Below are 19,800 nucleotides of genomic sequence, written 5' to 3'. Positions count from 1 at the left end.
GTATTCCAGACTGAGGTGACACTGAGCTGCACAAAATGACAGCTGGGGTTAATGTGACTCGCCAGACATTATAGAGACTATTAAGGGGAGAAGTGCAGTTTCTCAACGTAACAGAGAGTCAGAAAAACCCATTAATGCTTCAAGTTATAAATCTCGACGGCGGTAAGAAGCAGCTCCTCTCTCAAGTTGCTGAATACACCTTTTGTCCTTGAGAAAGAGAAATATAGCTTGACGTTACCTGGGTCTGTATGAAAAATGTACTTGTATTTGAACTATTATACCATATCATTAGACTGGGCTGTATTATTTCCTCCCTTATGAGAGAGTGATCTAGCCCGTTTTATATTTATATTGTTATTATCTTTAATTTCTGGTGCAGTAAAGCGTTTAAAACTCTTAATTTTACACTCAACAGTCATCTAATTTAAACAATACGTGTTATACTTAAGATTTAACACTTAAAACATTTGAAAACATATGGTAGACCTTGAAGTAAAAACTTCCCAGGACAAGCTACAAAAACAGAATTTGTTACTTCTAGTCTTAGTCTAATTCTTGCAGAAACACCCACACACACACACACACACACACACACACACACACACACACACACACACACACAGCAATGAGTTACAGCGTCAGTTACTTACACACCTCTCTCTCTTGCAGTCATCTATTGAGTCATTAAAGGGCCATTCAATTCAAAATCTTTCTTGTACTTCACTCATCCTGAACCAGCTCACGCAGTCCTCTCTGCTCTTATCTGATGTGTTCCTTCTTTCTTTCTCCTGTTAGTGTGTTAAACGACAGCGAGCACGAGGCCACACCCAACACCATGTTGATCAGATTAGAGGGCAGACTGTCAGCCATAACCCTAGACCTCGGCTCTTCCTCTCCTTTCATTTCCTCATTCTCCCCTTCAGTCTAACCTCAAGACTTCCCTCCTCCCTCATTCAATTCCCTTCATCTCTCGCTCTGCCCAAACCGCTCCCTTCATCTCTCGCTCTGACCAAACTTTATCCTCTCCACTAAGAAGTGTCTACAATGACAGCCTCTTCTTTTTCTCTGTTCACAAACTTGCGTTGGGAGGATTAGAAGGAGGAATCACGAGAAGATAAAGAAGAAGGCTAAGAAAAAGAGAAAGAGGCAGACAGGAAGGACCATGAGCGTCAGTGGGTTAGAGGTGAAGAGCATCTCCCTCCCCTCACCCAGACTTGTGTTGACTCCTCATCATGGCGGCCGGTTCTCGTTTCCCTCCCAGGTCGAACATCGGGTCAACGAACTTGAAGACGTGTGCAGAACCAAACTGGAGGGTGGAGCCCGAACGCAGCAGCGTTGTCTCGGTAACTCGTTGCCCGTCGACAAAGGTGTCTGCGTCTGGGCCGTGCGGCGTCACGGTGACCATACCTTCACTGTGCATGAGGTTGCAGTGGTGGGGCAGAATCCCCGGACCGAGCAGCTGGTGACAAACACATGGCACATCAGCACAAAGCAACGACACACACACACATTACAGCAGCTAGATTGGAAGGGTCTAACTGAAACTGAAATTAAAGCTCATTGTTGCTAAGAGTTCAGTTTGCATGTCCTTGGTGTTTGTTTTGACATGTGTACATACTTGACCAAAATTGTAATTACCAAAAAAGATCACATTTATGATGGATTTATTTTTTCTCCAGTGACAGCTCTCCCTACATCAGCGGTCTGCAGTGAGCATGATTTGGGCATCGACTGACAATCTCTGTACTGTAATTTGCCTCCTCTGTTATTTCCCCACCCGAAATGCGAGGAGAGTTCAGATTCCAGTTTGACTTTTAAGAATCTGCGAGTGTTTTTGTGAAGTAGTTACCTGGATGGCTCCGTCGTCTGTGCAGTCGGAGCCGACCTCGGTGATGCTGTGCTGAAGCCGGTACAGCTTTGGTTTGTCGCGTGAGTCAGACCCGTCTAGACACACACAAACGCACACACATTTAGCACATTGGTCCGCACATCACAAAAAGAACTGTATTATTCACGTTCAACCTCACACACTATGACTGACCACAGACACAAAGAGTAGGAATCCATCCATCATTTCAACAGAAAAGAGCCAATACAGATTGGTGTATACTGGCGTAAACACAGAAAAAACAGTGTGGGTGGCTGGTGGGGCTGCAGAGCGACTATTGATTATTAGTAAAAACAAGAGTTTAGTAAAAGCAAAAGCAGCACATTAGTTCACCAAAGAAAAAGCAAAAAAGGGGAAACCTTGGCTGTTCAGGGAGGAAACAAATGTGTTTTGATCATTATCAGCCAAATGGGGAGTCGGGGGTCACTGCCCCCCCCCTCCCCCAACAAACCCATCAGCCATTGAAACAGACACAGAGGACGTGTGGTGGAGGTTTACCTTCGTGGTGCCGATAGGCGTAGTAGGCATAGTGATTCCCTCGCCCTAGGCAAACAGGCAGGCAGGTGCGGCGGTAGAAGGAAACATGCACAAGACCCCACGCGCACGCACACACGCCCACACGCACACACACACACACGCAGGCACACACACACACACACCATGCCATAAAAAGGGGGAAAGAAAACAGACATATAGCAGAGGGTGAAAACGCAGCAAGAAGGAAAAATGCAGCATTACCATGTTAACCCAATTAATTGCATGGAGACAAACAAACACACGTATGGTATTTTTTTTCCAGACATAATGTCCTAATCCTAAATGAACTTAAAAACAACTTGTGACTACATGACACTTTAAACACAGATCTGCTCATCAGTTAAACCATTGTTCTGAATGAGTACGGTGGATTGAGCTGCAGGTAACAAACGCTGCAATCATTCCTTTCATCTTTAGGCCCTGCGTCGCATGTCAGCTGCGCGGCGTGTCCGTTTTTATTTCGGCTCCCATGTTAACAGGTTAGAGCACGCACACTGACTGTGACACGCATGTCCCAGACGCGGCTCGAGCCAAAACTGCGTGCACGCTGGAAAGAGTACCGACGCCTATTTTTCCCCTTGCGTTGGAAGCGTCTCCAGGCAAGATATGATACAAAAATATGTTTGTCATTTTGACACAAAGGTATTTAATAAATGGCATTTTCATGTTTAAAAGTTACTAGGTTTTCACAAAATGCAGATATAAATGTAATTTTAACTAATAAATAATTCTCAATTTTCAAACATAGCACCTGTCAGTACAGAACAAAATATTCTGTAGCCTGTATTGCTGTCAATACTGCCGACGTTGGCTTTGCTGTTATCATATGAGTATATAGTTGAAGAATGCCATTATTTAATTTTATCAATGGGGAAACATACATGTGTACGGACAAGGCTAGCAGCAGCAGCAGCAGCGCCACGTCAGACACGTTTCTGGTGTGCATAGAAAACGCCACGCAACAGAAACGCTACGCTCGTGCCATGCAGGCAGTATGCAGCGGGTCTGAGCCCTATACAGACTAATCTTAGCCAAGTCACTGATCTAAATTGGTTATCAAAGACACCGGAACAAACACACACTCACAGAGACTCAGCACCAATTATGTAGGAGCGCCACAAAATCAAGTTTCCATCTTTTCAACAGACAGTGACCGGTCAATCTGACAGTGGATGAAGTCAATGTGTTAGTATGTTCTCGGACCAGACTCTTTGGTTTCCCCAATACTATATCAGCACTACAGTTTATTAAGTTGATGACCTGAGGTATATGACAGACAAATAGGAAGCTAAAGAGAGAGGGATCAGTAGCAAGAAACAAGCGGTTAGGGCTGGTCACAATTAGCAAGACTCAGGTAAGGTGTCGGTTCCCAAAATGCTCCTATAGGTTCAGGGGTTTTTAAGTATCACAATAATATCTCCATTCTGGGATATCTTTACTGCATTCCAGGAGCTTACTTGTAGTAACTTACCTTTTGTTGTTCTCCAAGTCCAATAACTTGCCCAATCTACTTCTAAATCTGAGAAATGGATTTTCCTCCATTTCTCACAGGACATATGGGTATACAGTTAACAATTAGCTCAATTGTAGACCTGATGTTTGTGTTTAGATCAATGGAACATTTGCTCTCCTTACATCAGCATCATCTGCATAACATGGATATAAACAGACCTAGAAATGTAAGCTGTATTAACTTTTGTTAAAGTGTTTTAGTCAGTCAGTCTGATGTTGGCAACTGTACCTTCAGGATTCTGCCATGTTTGGCTTGTTAAACTGAGTCCCAGATTTATACTTGTTTGGTGCAGGATTCTTTTGTGTACACTTACAGTCAATTTAACTCTGCATTGTTGATAGAGATTTATATTTCTCTAATAGTTTAACTAATACTCGTAGTGCTAGAGTTAAAAGATGCTGTCATAAATAAGTTATTGATTAGGAAATTATTTAAAAAAAAAGGTAAATTATGCACTGACTAAGTGCTTATTTTGTGGCTTATAATACTGCAATCGGCATTGTTATGGAAGCCTTAACAATTAAGAATAAAGCTCCGGCTGCTTTGTGGTGATTAGAAGTCAGAGGTAGGACACACCACCATGCCTCCAATTTAGACTGGAATCCATCATGTGACTTACTCCCATTAGCAGGGAAAGTGAGACAGCCTCACCCTAGAGAGTAACCATGAGCGTTATTTACTGCAGTTACACTGCTGCCTGCTGGCCACTACCTGTCACAAAAGAGGTGCTCATCAGAGCAGCTACTACTACTTATATTTCTGTTACAACTGATGGATACTTGAGCTAAGACGTCACAGATGCAGGAGCAGACATTATGGTGTTGCATGGAAGTTTTACCTGGGCTCAGCTCCACCAGGTAAGGCAGTTTCTCAGGAGGTAAGGAGCTGGTGCTGCCCTCCTTCCCTCGAAGGCCCTTGTCATCACCTTTCCTTCCCTTCCTCCCCTGGTAGTCGGGGGGTCTCTTTTTCAGCTGGAAGACTAGCGAGCCTGACAAAAGACATAATAAAATTTATTAGGATGTTACATTAAAAAACTTTTTCCACCAAAACGATTGAAGAGGTAAAGAGATAATAATAGAGTTGTAATGAATGCAACTAAGCAGGAGGGGGCGGTAGCGACCAAGAAAAGAGGAACAGGGTCTCTGTGTGTGTGTGTGTGTGTGTGTGTGTGTGTGTGTGTGTGTGTGTGTGTGTGTGCGCGCGCTACCTCTGTCAGCAGGCCAGTCCCTGAAGATCTGCAGTGGACACTCAGTATCGTCCAGAATCATGTCCTTGCCCGACTTATCATCTTGCTGCAAAGAACACAAGACAGAAAACAAATTGTTCACTTAAGCAACAAAAATATAACAAATTCTACCAATGACCTGTTTTCTCAGATAGTGGGTCTCGTGTCTGGAGGCTACAGTGTCTACATTAAGATAATATGATTTAAAGATAAAGATTCTTAGTTAAAGATTGATGTCATGTGCCTGATTTGCTCCAAAAATAAATAAATAAAATAGCGACTTATTCATTCACCACATTAGATTATCTTTAACATGGATTTTCTTGCCAGGAGATGACTACTAAAGGGCAGAACACTAGTTTTTTAAGTTGTCATAACAAGTTTTGAATGTTTTTGAAGAACTGTTCTCCCATAGGTTTACTCTTCCTAATGAAATGATGCTGTTCTCAATGTTGCTGTAATTCTTTACAGGGCTGCCCGCGGTCTACCACAGATATCCAGCATCTCTTCATCCAGTTGTCACGTCTCAGTTGACATCCCCACCCCCCAAAAAACATAATTTATACCGTTTATATCACACAAGCTGACATGCTAAAATACTTGTGCTGATTCCTCATGCTCACTAACCGCAAATTGCTACTGACTATCACCAGTCAGTGGGTCTTCCACTGTATTGGCTGTGGGAGCAGCAGTTATTTCATATGATTGGCCAAAGCCAGAGTCCATCTGAGAGGACAGATATAAGAGAGGCTGTGGGGAGCGCAGCGAAGCGCATGCATGCATGCACGCACACACGCACGCTGCGGTCAAATATGTGTATACTCAATGTGACTAGAAATCTGTTTAATGGTATCTACTGCAGCTGGAGGGTCACAAAAACAAAAATTGGACAGAACATACATTTTCCAAAAGCCAAGTTACCCTAAAACTAGTTTAACTTGACTTAACTTGGAGCGTAACAGAACATATTTTATGTTTTGTATGTACTGAGATGGAGGAGATGTGTTGTAGTAAGATAAATGTTGTTACCCGAGCGATGCAGTACTCTCGGGGGTTCTCCTTCTCCAGCCCGTACTTCTCCAGCGCCTCCACCACAGCGAAGTCAGCCGTGTCTCTGGTGGAGAGCAGGATGGTCTTATACGGGATGTTGGGCTTCAGACTGTCAGCGTATATCCGCAAAGTGCCTCCTGCAGGAAAGTACAACACATACTTTGTCAGTCAGTGCACCCGGCTAACAAATAAAAGGCCAAATCATTATTTGCTCCAACTGTAGAGAGCAAAAAACAATGACAGGTGAGAGAAAAAAACCTTCGAACACAAATATCGTATGGCAAATTCAGTATCTTAAAATTAACCATTTGACCCAAAACTTCCCCCAACACTTATTGTACTAACAAAAGTTAGTACAAAAAGTCCCCCCCCCCAAAAAAAAAGTAAGCAACTATTAATATATTTGGTAACTTCTATACTATTTTAATTTCTAATTTTGTGACTTTCACTTGTATTATTTGACAACTAAGGGTTTAATTGCCAACAATTCAGACCAAGCCCTGCTACAGTCAAGAACATAAATACAGAGTAGATATAATGCAACCCATTTCTGTCATTTTGTGCTTAGGAAAAATAAAGACATCAAATATTACCAATCCACCATGGTCGGAACAGAATATGTCATCCTTAGCAAAATCAAAATCCATGCCAATCAAAATAATGGTCCGCTTTTCAGATGGCAGGGAACAAACCTGGACATTTAGATTCCAACATGTTTTGCACAAGGATACTAATTAGACTATATAAAATGTATAAATGACAAGAATGTTGCAGTGCTGTAAAGGAAGTAGAACCAGTAGCTCATAATATATATATATATATATATATATATATATATATATATATATATATATATAATACACCACACTTTCATCGGCAGTGTGTCAACTGCAAAAATGATCACCTTTGTAAAACCCACAAGGGAGTCTTCAGCAAAGCAAACAGGGTTTTCAGACACATCACATAACATGAGGTGGTTTAAAATAGCATGTTGTGCTGGGAGGACGTCATTGTCTGACCACAGACCGTCCTGTGTCTACCGTATGTTGACAGCGGTTAAAGCTGTTTTCAGAGTTGGTTCACTGGTCCATCTGTCAGTCTGGCAGGGTGATTACGTAATGCTCGACTCTCACAGACCGTATCAGCCAGCGGGTTGGTTTCATTCATTCGGCATGCACGTACGTCTTTTTGGGTGTGTAAACACGACAGCGTGAGACGTCCCCACAACATATGGCCTGCTGTGGACCAGCTGATGTAGTCGGATCAGGGATAGACAGACATTTGTTGTTTTAAAAATAAAAATAAAATGGGAAATTTCCATATAAATAAGGATAAGGACGACAGTGATCTGTAACGTTCTGGTTTCCACTGCAGATTTAATTTTGGGTTCACGTCAGGTTCTCCTTAAGCCACACGAGGACAATCACACTTGTCCCAGAACCAATCCAACGCTGACTCTTTGCATGATGTCACATTTGCTCTGGGAGCAGGTTTTTTAGATCAGGCTCTGTTTACTATTCCTTGAATCCTGATTGGTTTGTCAGCTCCTACTGCTGCGATGTGTCCCTATATATTCCACCAACGCTGTGCTACCCAGTAGGAAAGGAGTCAGCCAGGTGATGTGTGCTACTTGTTTTTTTGCCAGGTTCAGCATTCTCTTGTAGGGAGGCTTTACAGATTTGGTGATTTGTTATTCATATACTACATTTGTCTAGCTACAATAGCTTGTACAACGGTGTCAATCTCATCTACGCTTGTCGACACTTTTCTTTCACTATATCTCATTAATGTGGCTATAAATCTTCTCTATTCTTCATCTCTCTTGCTTAACTCTGATTGGTCCCGTGTTTCTCCAACCCCTGGAAATAACTATCCAAGAGAGCACAAACCAAATCTAGTCTGTGGGCAGAAATTCAGAAGACTGGAACCAGGACTTTTTGGACATTTTTGCCTCATCTAACAAAATAAGTGTACTCCTATTTGTCTCAGACTGCTTAAGTGTTCTCCACCAATGTCTTGGAAGGCTCGACTATGTTGTTCACTCAGAAGTGCTGCAGAGATGGTTTTCTTTATAACAAGTTTTCCAATTTCTGCAGAGAAGCTATGGAGCGCTTCCAAAGAAATCAACAAGCTCTTCATTACTTCCTAGACTAAAGCCTGTCTTAGCGAGCTGTATGAAAAGTCTTCTGCCTCTGATTCATAAGAATTTCTTCCATTGAACTATGGTGAACCTTTCTTCAGACCTTTATCTCTATCTATACCTCCACACATGTCAACATGTAGTTCTCCCAGACAACAACTGAGAACTATGTATAATTGGAAGAAAATGGTCTGGGTACACGGGTTGACAAGATGTGTTGAATTAGAAGCTCAACAAACAGTTTAAATACCTGAGTCGGGCCTCCCATCGCTGCTCATAAACTCCTGCATGCGCTTCTCCAGCTTCTGCTGGCGTCTCCTCTTCATCACCACCTCGGGGTTGGAGATGGTCCTGGTGAAGCTGGTCTCCGGCATGTCCTTGTAAACCTCTGCCGCCAGACGATTGTTCTCCCTGAACATGAAAACGAGGAAGACAGAAGGAGTGTGTGTGAGAGAAAGAGAGAGAGAGTGAAAATAAGACAAATTGAGCAACAGAAGGTTCAAAGTTCAAATCACTAACTCTTTCCTTTTTTTCGAGCCTTCTGCACTTTTGATGCCCTTGTAAAAAAACTAAAAAAATAAGATCCACCCCAAGGACTGAGAGGATGTAGAGGCAGGACAGTAAGATGGATGACTGTGAGCATGTGTCTTACCCGTCCTCCCGGCTGAGCGCCTGCTCGTCTCCATCGGGGATCCGGGCGGACTCCTTCTCTCTCTTCTTTTCCTTCTTCTTCTCCTTCTTGGACAAAGTCCTTTTGAAGTTCTGGATCACTCCATCCTTCTCCTTCTCGGGCCCATTACTCTGACTCTTCTGGTAGAGAGGGGAAGAAGAGTTAATGACGTGCTCTTAGACACTATGAGGTTGTAATAACTTACTAATTTATGATTAAATGAACAAACTGAATGGAGGAAAAAATTGTTCTTAACCTTTTATTTACGTCTACTATACTTTATTAGCTACATTTAATAGAAATATTTGTGACGGATCATATATCAACACATGATCAGAAAAATTTGTATAACACATGCAGTATATAGCTGGTCAATGGTGCAAAACCACACCCAGATATGCTAGATCACGTATGTTGCCAGTAGCTGTAGGTGCTTCCAGTGATTTTTCTGATGGATAAATATGGAGCTAGAATAGTTTCTTTATTACATGCAAGAAAATTAATGATCTGAGGGAAGAAAAGAAAATTTCAGACAAAAAGTTATCGCACCGATAGCAAAAAAAAAATTTTATGAGAGAAAGAAAATAGGAGAGAAAAGGTTTTCATACCAATAGCCAAAAGAAAATCTCTGTCAAAATACTTTTTTAAACTCTCAAATATATATTTCTTTGCTATCTCTGTGAAAAAAATTCATTCAAAAAAACATGTTTCTCTCAAAACGTAAAAGGGATTTTTTTTGCTATTGGTAAGAAAACAAATTTTTTCTTCTTCTCTCAGATCATTTATTTTCTCGCATGTAATGAAGAAACAACTACCTCCATAGATAAATAGATGAGTCAGCTCACTAGTGGTCTCGCAATGCCGGACCCTCCTCCCCAGTGCTGCGGAGGAGGGTCCGGCTAGTCCACAGCCTTCCGGGATTGGATGAAAAACGTGCCCCGGTTTATTGTCATTTCTTTAAACCAATCACAATCATCTTGGATGGTGCTAAGCGCCGGACACAATCACAGTGCCGCTACAAAATAACGTAGGGAAGGAACTTGTTTTGGTGACATGTGTACGTTATAAAATTGTTTTAATTTTTTTTACTCTGCAGAGATCTGAGGAGTAGGTGACCATAGTCATCAAAAGTCAACCAAAGTTTAGAACGCCAACACAAAGAAAGCAACGAGTTGTGGGACATCGGGCCTAAAAAGAAGGACATTGGGCCTAAAAAGAAGGACATTGGGCCTAAAAAGAAGGACATCCAGCCTAAAAAGGAGGACATTGGGCCGAAAAAGAAGGACATTGGGCCGAAAAAGAAGGACATTGGGCCTAAAAAGAAGGACATTGGGCCGAAAAAGAAGGACATCGGGCCTAAAAAGAAGGACATCGGGCCTAAAAAGGAGGACATCCAGCCTAAAAAGGAGGACATCCAGCCTAAAAAGAAGGACATTGGGCCTAAAAAGAAGGACATCCGGCAGAAATTTCGGCAGCAGCAGAACAATCCCTGAAGTGGAACGTCATCGACATAGACCAGCTCACTAGTGAACTGACTTGTTTACAGTCCAGCAGGTTAACAGACGACTACAGACGGAGTAGCCCACCTTGGGGAGGATGTCGTTCTCGTTCTTCAGGACGAAGCGTCCTTCTCTGTCGTCTTTGTTCCAGTTCAGCTGAACAACAAGAGGCTTCTCGTCCATGTCCAGCTGACGCTCTTCTAACACACACACACACACACACACACACACACAAGTCAAATTATTACTATTCCTAACATTGAAAACATTACATGTTAAGATAACCTTGGCTCGGTTGAGCAGGTCGACCCTTTGACCCGTCTATAGGACTCACCGCCACTGACGTGGACCTCATAAAGGGAGTATTTTGGCGAGGAGAGCATCCTCATGTCTGGTCTGAACTTCTCAGCTAGCGTCTCGATGACGTCCTGCGTGGTCGCTGTGCTCGACACTCGGATGCATTTGGTGGCAAAGTTACCGGCAACCCGGTCCTGGAAGTAGAACCGCATCACGCCGTGGAACTCCAAGTCCTGTTCAAGAGACAGAGACAGTCAGTTTGTTATTGTTTACGAGCAATATATACAGTTTATATATAACCGATTTACTGTGAATATCTTAGGCATTAAAGAAGATGGTAATTCATTTTAAACCAACTGATTTAAATGCCCCTTGTTCATTATTTTTACATTTTAAAAAACTTCCTGGCTCATAAATAAAGATAATAAAGTACTGTGTTCTAGCTTACTTAGATAGATAGATAGATAGATAGATAGATATTTACTGATCCAAGAAAAATGGGAAATGATGGTGTTACAGCAGCAAAATCAGTCACACAGCACAGAATATAAATGAAGTACTAGCTAAAATATACATACATACATACAATATAAAATAAGTAATAATAAGAATAAAATAAAAGAAGAAATATTTGAATATATACACAGGGTGGGAAAACAAAATGTGCAACTGTTTAAATAATTTGCTAAAATGTATTGGTTTTATTTTACAGTATAACACACACACACACACGCACGCACGCACACACAAATAAACATGCTTAAACACAGAAGATGTCAAATATAAGATGTAAAGCAGCAGGTTGAAATAGACACCCACGCCTATCTACACCGTCACACATGTAGATGTGAATGCATTGCCTACATGTTGGAAGCTCCATCTGCACATAGTCTCCTAAAGAAGAATGTCTCACACATGCACACACCCAGTCCTGATAGTACCACAGTGCTGACACAGCATGCGTGTGTGAGCATTCGTTACGGTTCAGCTGTGCAAACGGCCTTGTATTTCATGTTAACTGCCATTAAAAACGGTCTTAGAAAGCCTTAGATCTCCGGGGCAGCTTGTAGACACTAAAAAACTAGTATGTGCTCAAAATTAATAGGGGACATAATCTCAATATCAGCAAAAAAAGAATCAAAGCAGGACAGAAATGGTCCTGTACCACCCCGGTGAAGTCAACACGTTGTGTACTGTACGTAACGAGAGAAAGCAACCTCAACCGAACTGAACGAGTTAGTAAAACTACAGCTAAACTCAACTATAACTATACATTTTTAGAAAGGAAACTCCCCCTTTTCCCTTTAAGTTCTCGCTGGGTTTAACCCTCGTGTTCAAACTGGGTCAAACTGACCCGTTTCTAAGTGTTTCATATCAGAAATATGGATTTCTTTTAACCAAATTGCCCAAAAATAACATGGATGATTCCATACAACAGTCTTCAGGTAAAATTAATGACTACTTAATTGAATTTTTGGGTGTTTTATTTAATCTTATAGCATTAAAAATCTTTTTTTTTTATGGTTTCCAAACAGTATCTGGACTACACTTTGAAATCTACTCATCTGAGATCCACTCAACATCATGTGATCTTAACCATTAGTCAAAATAATTCATAATTCCTGCCTTTTTTAACTAAAAACATATGTATAATTTGATATAAATGAGGTTTGTCGACCATGAATTCTAAGAATAAGTGTAAAACCGGTTATTAAACCAGCTCAGGTTATTAAAAAAAAGTGACAAATAAATCAGAAAAAGCGATAATAAAAATTCAAAAAAAACGGAAAAACACACAATATCTTCATTTTCAATTTCAATTTTGACCTGGAAGGACAAGTTCAAGGTTAAACGGGAAGACAACACAAGGGTTAAAGCATAAAAATGTGTTCTTGTGTGTGTCGTTAGAGGAGAATTTGCCTTCAAAAGCAGCTGCAGGGAAACCTTGACTGAGCTTCTTCTTTCCTGGAAGGACGCCAACAAAGCGATTTTAAACTTGAAAGAGACACCTTGGCAGCATTTTAGCAGAGCATAGGAACTCACCAAACAACGTTTAATGTGACAGATTGAATGTGTTTTCCCTTCACATGAAAGACTTTCTTCTTCTAGTCTTCCTCACCTGTTACCTCCCCCCTTTCTCCCCCCTTTCCACATTTGATAAGCAGAGAGGAAACACTGAGTAGTTTCGATAGGCGAGGGCGGAGCCGGGAACGCCTGCATGTGTGTGTGTGTGTGTGTGTGTGTGTTGTGATTTACTGCAGGAATGTGGGTCATTGAGGGTTGCTGTTGTCAAGCTTGCGTAACCATTGCTAACTGTTACGGTTGAGCGGCTAGTCCACTTGGGTTCATACAAAGACCAGCTAAGGGGCAGCGGTGGATAATGTACACAGTGCCCAGTCCAACCACAGTGTTTTTACCACTGGAAATAGATAAGTACAAACACATGTGGTTCAAGTCCAGTGCAACAGTCCTACACCCCCGTTCCTCCAGGAGATGGTAGAGTCCAACAGACCCATGCTGCCGGGTTATGGCCCATACGGACACCCCCATGTTCATGGCAATGATCCAGGCTTGCACGCACACAGTTACAGCTTTTCACCAATCCTACACTCCCATTCCTCTCGAAAATGGTACAGTCCAACTTTTCCACATTTCTTAGCCTAGTGCTAAAGCTCTATCAAGGCCATGGTCCAATCCCACAGTCCAGATGTCTACATGAGCTAAAGTTCAGCTCAACAGCTATATATTCACCTTTACGTCCAATACATGGTACGCTCCTACAGACCCATTGTTACAGAACATGAGAAACTCCCATAAGTTCACATCTCCAAGTATGGGCTATTCCTACAACCCACATAATCATAATTTAATCTTTCAATTACACTCTGACAACAATTAATAAGTCAAACCTCTCTATGATAATTACAGAATAATTATGTAGCCTTAAAGTGGTATGGAAGGATTACAATTAACTACAATAACCACTAGCATGGACTCCACCGCGTATTTGGATCAACGCCCCACAGAAAGCCCAATAACAAATGTCTTTAAAGCTATGTGGGCTTGCACAACCAAGGCTAAGGGAGTTTTATTAAATTGAGCTTAGCTTCGTTTCACAACTGAAAAATCTTAATTATTCACTTGAAAAAAGACAAAAGAACATCATTTTAAAAGGGTACAAGCCTGACCCCGGAGATCACTTTTAGCTCATTTATTTAAAGCTTGTGTTAATGTGTCAGCTAAATGCTAAACATTGCAAAATGTTGCAATGTGCCGGGGTAAAAAAACAAGAACTAACTCAGTTCATCCTATTTGCAGCTTTCATTCTAATAATCCTTAACAGCTTTTTTATATCGCAATCAGCACATTGGCTGACAGAAAAAAGCTAATGCAGCAGTATGTCTCAAACACAACAGCAGCCTGGATAAGACCTGCTATACACTGTCTGTCTCTCACACACACACACACACACACACACACACACAGAGAGAGACACACACACACACACACACACACACACACACACACACACACACACACACACACACACACTTCCAGCGCTATCATCAACTGGGGTTTAAGGAACTCTTTGATACTTCTGTCTGTGGGAATGTGTTTATATAGTGGATCAACATGCAGTGTGTGTGTGTGTGTGTGTGTGTCTGTGTGTGTCTGTGTGTGTGTGAGACGTACACACCCAACATGATGTCTGCCTCCAACTGTAAGGCTAATTAACTAATGTGTAATCAGTGTGTGTATAAGACCTACAGTGTATATACACTACTGTTAAGATAATATATTATATATAATACTGTAGTGGGTGCCCCATAATCCGCCTTCCTCGCTCTGCCAGGCAGAGGCATCGGCAAAGGAATTCACACACACACACACACAGACACACACACACAGATAGCTGTTATCATGTTAGATAAAACCTGATGGAGACCAGGGAGAGAGATGGTGACACTGTGTGTATATTAGCGGTAAACAGATTATCCATTGACTGATATTTATTGACCAAAATTAATGTCTGCCAAAAGAAAATTCAGTGATTTACTCTTTGATAACCCCCCACCAAATAAAAATACATTTAAATCGTACAGCCAGTGAACCAGCAGGGCCGACGTATCAGGTGCTATAAGCTTTATAAAGATATGTTGTACGTATCATATGTATTCATGGGAATTTAAATTCTGTGTAACCTTTTTGGAAGGAAATCACATATCGTTTCATCCTCAGTAGAAACTTCCCACGTTTCCTTTTATGGTCTTAAAAAATCCCTTTCATCTTCCCTATCGCACAAAACCACTCTCTCACACATACACACACACACACACACACACACACATAGTTCAGCTGTAACAGTGCACGTGAATGTGTGTGTGAGGATCAGTGTGTAGAGAAAGCACGCTGCTCTGTGACTCCAACACCTCCGAGTCAAAGGGCACCCTGGGGAGAGGTTGTAGATCACATCTGAGTCTGTATGGGAAAGTGAGTCCACTTCAGTTTCTGGCTTTGAAAACCAGATCCCACCTGGTGCCTGTCTCCCTAATATGTTTGTGTGTGTGTGTGTGTGTGTGTGTGTGTGTGTGTGTAGGGAGGTGTAAGTGGTGAATTCAACTTTAAGGGACCTTTAGTTTTCTTGCTCGTAAACCAGCAAATTAATTTCAGACCAGATTGAATATGAGGTACAAATAACATTTAAAGTGTAACTCTGAACGAGCTACAACGTTCAAATATTTACTCTTTTATTATGATCACCTCTTCTTGAGTAAATCCACACCTCTCTAGAGGAATGTAAACTTGTAAATAACTGGAATTAGTATTCACCAACATAAAGAAACTGTCAAATCTTCCTTTGTATTGAATTAACAGAAATACTGAAAACTGTGCATTTGGTACATTTGTCTGACATAAAATAGTACATCTATTACATTTGAGTCCTATGTACAGTGTGCTTTGGTGTAATATATAGGCTCAGCTGTACATTAAGTATGGGAACTAGGACTCTGAGGTAATATACTTGTCTTAAAGTCATAGTTATCTCTGGTTGTACTGTCCTGAGGTTGTATTGGATCTTGATCGTCAGATATGTAACAACTGGAAAAGCCACAATAAAAAAAACAGACATTACTGATGATTATCTATCAAAAAATCTCAGTGTAAATATTTTGTGAACGCATCAATAGTCAACACTACAATATCGTTAAGATATCGAGGTATTTGTTCCAAAATACTGTGATATTTGATTTTCTCCATATCGCCCAGCCCTAGTTTGTCCAAGTTGGTATTTATAACTGTTCCAAAGGCGATTATAAAATGCAAAAAGTACACTAATTGCTCCTTATTACTTCCCAAGCTGAGAGACACTGTTGTCCACGTTCTCATAGCCTTTACATGTTTGACTGAAATCTGTCTTTTTGAACTGAACAACCACAAACTACTTAATTCTGAATTTTATCAAACTCTTGTGTTGTCTTCACTGTCAGGACTTCTCGTATCCCTCCGGTCAAACTGACCCAGGACTTATTTGGGGTTTTAAAAACAATTCTGACATTTATTTTACTTCATAATCTATTAACACATATTGTGTTTATCTTAATTTCAAACAGCTGAGATAAAATATGTGTTTAGGGAATGCATCAGTCTCTACTAGAACACAATTCAAAATGGAAGTGGGGTTTGTTTTTTGTCATAAGGTTATAATTCATGTTAAAAATCCACAATGGAAACAACACAAGTGTCATATCCAGAATAAGGTTCTGAATTGAGTCAGTAATACATGTTTAACACAGGAAATAAGGAAAGGACGTTGATTTCCAGGTAGAAAAAATGTTACTTGGACCATTTTTCTTCTTAAAAAAATTTGAAATGGGTCGATTTGACCCGAATACCATCCAAGGGTTAACCTTGATGTAATCACTTTTTGAGAAACCCTTGTTTAGTCCACACACACACACACACAGGTTGTCACTTTCCCGTTCTTCGTCACTATCTCCACACCCTCCATCACGTCTCACTCACTCTTATCACTCTCCTACGTCACCTTTTCTCTCTCCATCTTATCCGTAAAGTCAGCAAGCCCCCAAAGCCATTTATAAACCCATGCTACACATACAGCCGGTGTATATTTGTGTGTGTGTGAGAGAAAGTGTGTGTGTGTGTGTGTGTGTGTGTGTATATGGGGGGGGGTTATCAGGTGTTCAGGAAACTAACCAGAGCTCCATTTCTTAGCATGACTAAGGAGACATAGCTGCATGTCTGAGTGGATTCTGGTACACAAGTGAGATACAAGTCAGTATTTAGGAAAAGGTGTACACTCCTCTCAACAACAGTTCACTAGCCCTGTTTCCCGTGATAAATCCTTAAAACACACTACTACAAACTAATGAAGGCTTAAGACTACTGGAGGCCAACACTAAGATCTAAAGGCAAAACAAATTCATTTATATCAATTATGCAAATGTTTCCATCAAGAATGCTACTGTTGCTAAAAACTATTCCATCTTAACCTTTGTGTTGTTCTCCCAGGTCCAAAACAGAAAGATTTGACATTTTTGTCTCTTTTTCAGGCTTTTTTTTTTGTTTTCACAAGCACCACCTTCTTACTACCACTAGTTTTACACACATTTTTTGAATTCATGCTCAATAACCCTCATTTATATAGAATTATACCTAAGATTTGAGTTAAAAAAAAGCAGAAATTATAAATTATTTTGACTAATAATTAAGATCAGAGGAATGAAAGTGATCAGTTGTATTTGCAAAGAGCGTTGGAAGGAATCCAATCAATTTTTTGTGGTCATTTGGTTCACATCCAACGCCAGCAGTTGGTCACACTACTCCAAATGTACAGCTTTCTGCATGAAAGATAGTCAAGTCTTAGATTTTAGATAATAAGAACTGGACTACTTTACTTTTTCATTACACATCTGCAACAGCAAACAGGGACGAGATTCTGCAGGCTTTGAGTTCTCTAAAAAAAACAAAAATGCTCCCTGTGTTGAGAGAGAGAAATGCAATATTATACAATTAAATTGTAAAATTATAACAATTAAAGGCAGCAAAATGTTTTCTATAATATAGTATAGTATAGTAGTATATAGACTGGCTCTTTGATTAACCCCCAATCTTGGGGAAGGGTCTCACTCTTGTTTGTAATTTTCAATCTCGTTTTGGGCAGCTTTTGTCTTTTCAGTAGGAAATAAGAACACAACTTATTACTATAAGATATATCTATGATATGTGATGTCTATTTGTTGGGCATTTTAGGCCTTTAGTGACAGGACAGTGGAAGACATTAAACGGGGGAAAGGCGGGTTATGACATGCAGCAAAGGGCCGCAGGTCTGAGTCAAACCCGGGCTACTGCCTCGAGTAGTAAACCTCTATACATGGGCGCCCGCCCTACCAGCTGAGCTATCCGGGCGCCCACTTATCATTATTTTTTAAGGCATTTCTGCCCCAAACGCCAATATGTGGCCCAGTTTAAAGCCAAGCCGCTGTTTTACTTGATATGGAAACCCACAGCTCTGTTTCCCGTACTTAAGACTTTATAACTACGCTTTTTTCCTGTTTTGCCACACTGATTGCTCTTGCGCTGATACAGCAGCCCTGTGTCAAATTAAAGACAAATACTGGCAAACCAGAAAAAGGTTAAACCCCGGTTTCCATGGAGACACTGAGTACTTGAATTTGGCTTTTTCTTTGGCATTTTAAAAAGATGAATTTCAAGAGACGGGAGGAGAGGGGCTTTCTGGATGATGGCTGTTTGAAAATGAGAATAGATTCCAGCTGCTGTGCGTCATCCTAATCTTCCACACACACACACACACACACACACACACACACACACACACACACACACACACGCCTAATAAAATGAACCGAGTTCCTGAGTCAATATTGTTGCAGCCCCACCTGCAGTAACATGGGGGGATTCCTCCCTAAGCCTGTGTCTAAGGTCAGCTGGATCGAGGTTTTAACTCAGATGTGTGTGTGTGTGTGTGTGTGTGTGTGTGTGTGTGTGTGTGTGTGTGGGGGGGGGGGCTCATCCCACACCAGATCCCAGCAGCCGAGGTATGTCAAAGACATCAGATCAAACACAGCGGCAGACGGAGGAAAAGGAAGGAGAGGGGGAGAAGGGTGAAGACAAAGAGTCCCACCCCATGAAGCAGAAGAAGAGATTTACCTTTTGCTTTAAATGGCCAAAGGATGCCGGGCTTACAGCACATTATCCACAGTATCAAGTATCTCGGTGCTACTTGCGGTTGCAGATGTATCACCAGAAACTCAAACCCACCTCCCGTCTCCCTCTCTGTTTTAGGTCTTAAGAGGGTTGAGGACACAAAGAAAATAATTATTCAATTTAACAGAGGGTTTTCACAGCACGTCATCAAACCAGAAGACGCCATATTGGAGGTACTCCGCATCACAGCAGAGCACAGGCACTGGGTCAGACCGAGAGGAAAGGAGGCGCTTGTGGTTGGCACAGCTCAAACTCTCTGATGTAGTGTACAGGTAATGTAGATAGCAGACTGGGGGTCTTTCAAATTAAAAATCTTTAACGTAGATTTTCTTTGGGGCTTTATTACGGGATAACGGATCGGTGCATAGACTCCAGTACTTCCCGATACCTGTGTTTTAGGTGGTATCGATACTGATATGGGTATCTCAACATCTCTAGCTACAAGATGTGAGCCATAATTCCCATCAAACAATCCCCAAACGGCCCCATATCTGAGCACAGACCACGGCTGTTTAATCAGTTATCGTCAGGATGGAGGAAACCTCGAGCCGACCTGTTTAACCTTCTATGGGGAGACGCATGCAGTTCCAGTGAAACCTATACAGGAGGCTTGTTGTCTTGAATGAATGAAAATACTAAATGCACACATTTCCTCTGTGGCTGCGAAGAAAAGCCTCTTTGTTTAAGGTGAGTTTCTGTTTTGGTATCGAGCCGTCCAGCCTCCACCACCTCTT

The 19,800-nt window shown here is 41.3% G+C and overlaps 1 protein-coding gene across 1 annotated transcript in view; it reads right to left on the bottom strand.

Annotated features, from left to right (window-relative positions):
* The window catches only part of afdna (afadin, adherens junction formation factor a), a 95,983-nt gene that overhangs the window by 58,641 nt on the left and 17,542 nt on the right, over positions 1 to 19,800 (bottom strand). Inside the window, exons 2-11 of the mRNA XM_034900758.1 lie at positions 10,857 to 11,052; positions 10,610 to 10,722; positions 9,006 to 9,163; positions 8,604 to 8,764; positions 6,193 to 6,350; positions 5,146 to 5,230; positions 4,777 to 4,926; positions 2,387 to 2,431; positions 1,850 to 1,944; positions 1,209 to 1,459 (exon numbers count right to left, since the gene is read on the bottom strand). Of these exons, the coding sequence (XP_034756649.1) occupies positions 1,209 to 1,459; positions 1,850 to 1,944; positions 2,387 to 2,431; positions 4,777 to 4,926; positions 5,146 to 5,230; positions 6,193 to 6,350; positions 8,604 to 8,764; positions 9,006 to 9,163; positions 10,610 to 10,722; positions 10,857 to 11,052 (1,412 nt within the window). The remainder of the gene's footprint in view (positions 1 to 1,208; positions 1,460 to 1,849; positions 1,945 to 2,386; positions 2,432 to 4,776; positions 4,927 to 5,145; positions 5,231 to 6,192; positions 6,351 to 8,603; positions 8,765 to 9,005; positions 9,164 to 10,609; positions 10,723 to 10,856; positions 11,053 to 19,800) is intronic.

The sequence above is a fragment of the Etheostoma cragini genome, chromosome 18, assembly GCF_013103735.1.
Source record: "Etheostoma cragini isolate CJK2018 chromosome 18, CSU_Ecrag_1.0, whole genome shotgun sequence".
Lineage (NCBI taxonomy): Eukaryota > Metazoa > Chordata > Actinopteri > Perciformes > Percidae > Etheostoma > Etheostoma cragini.
This window is presented reverse-complemented; position numbering and strand designations above follow the sequence as displayed.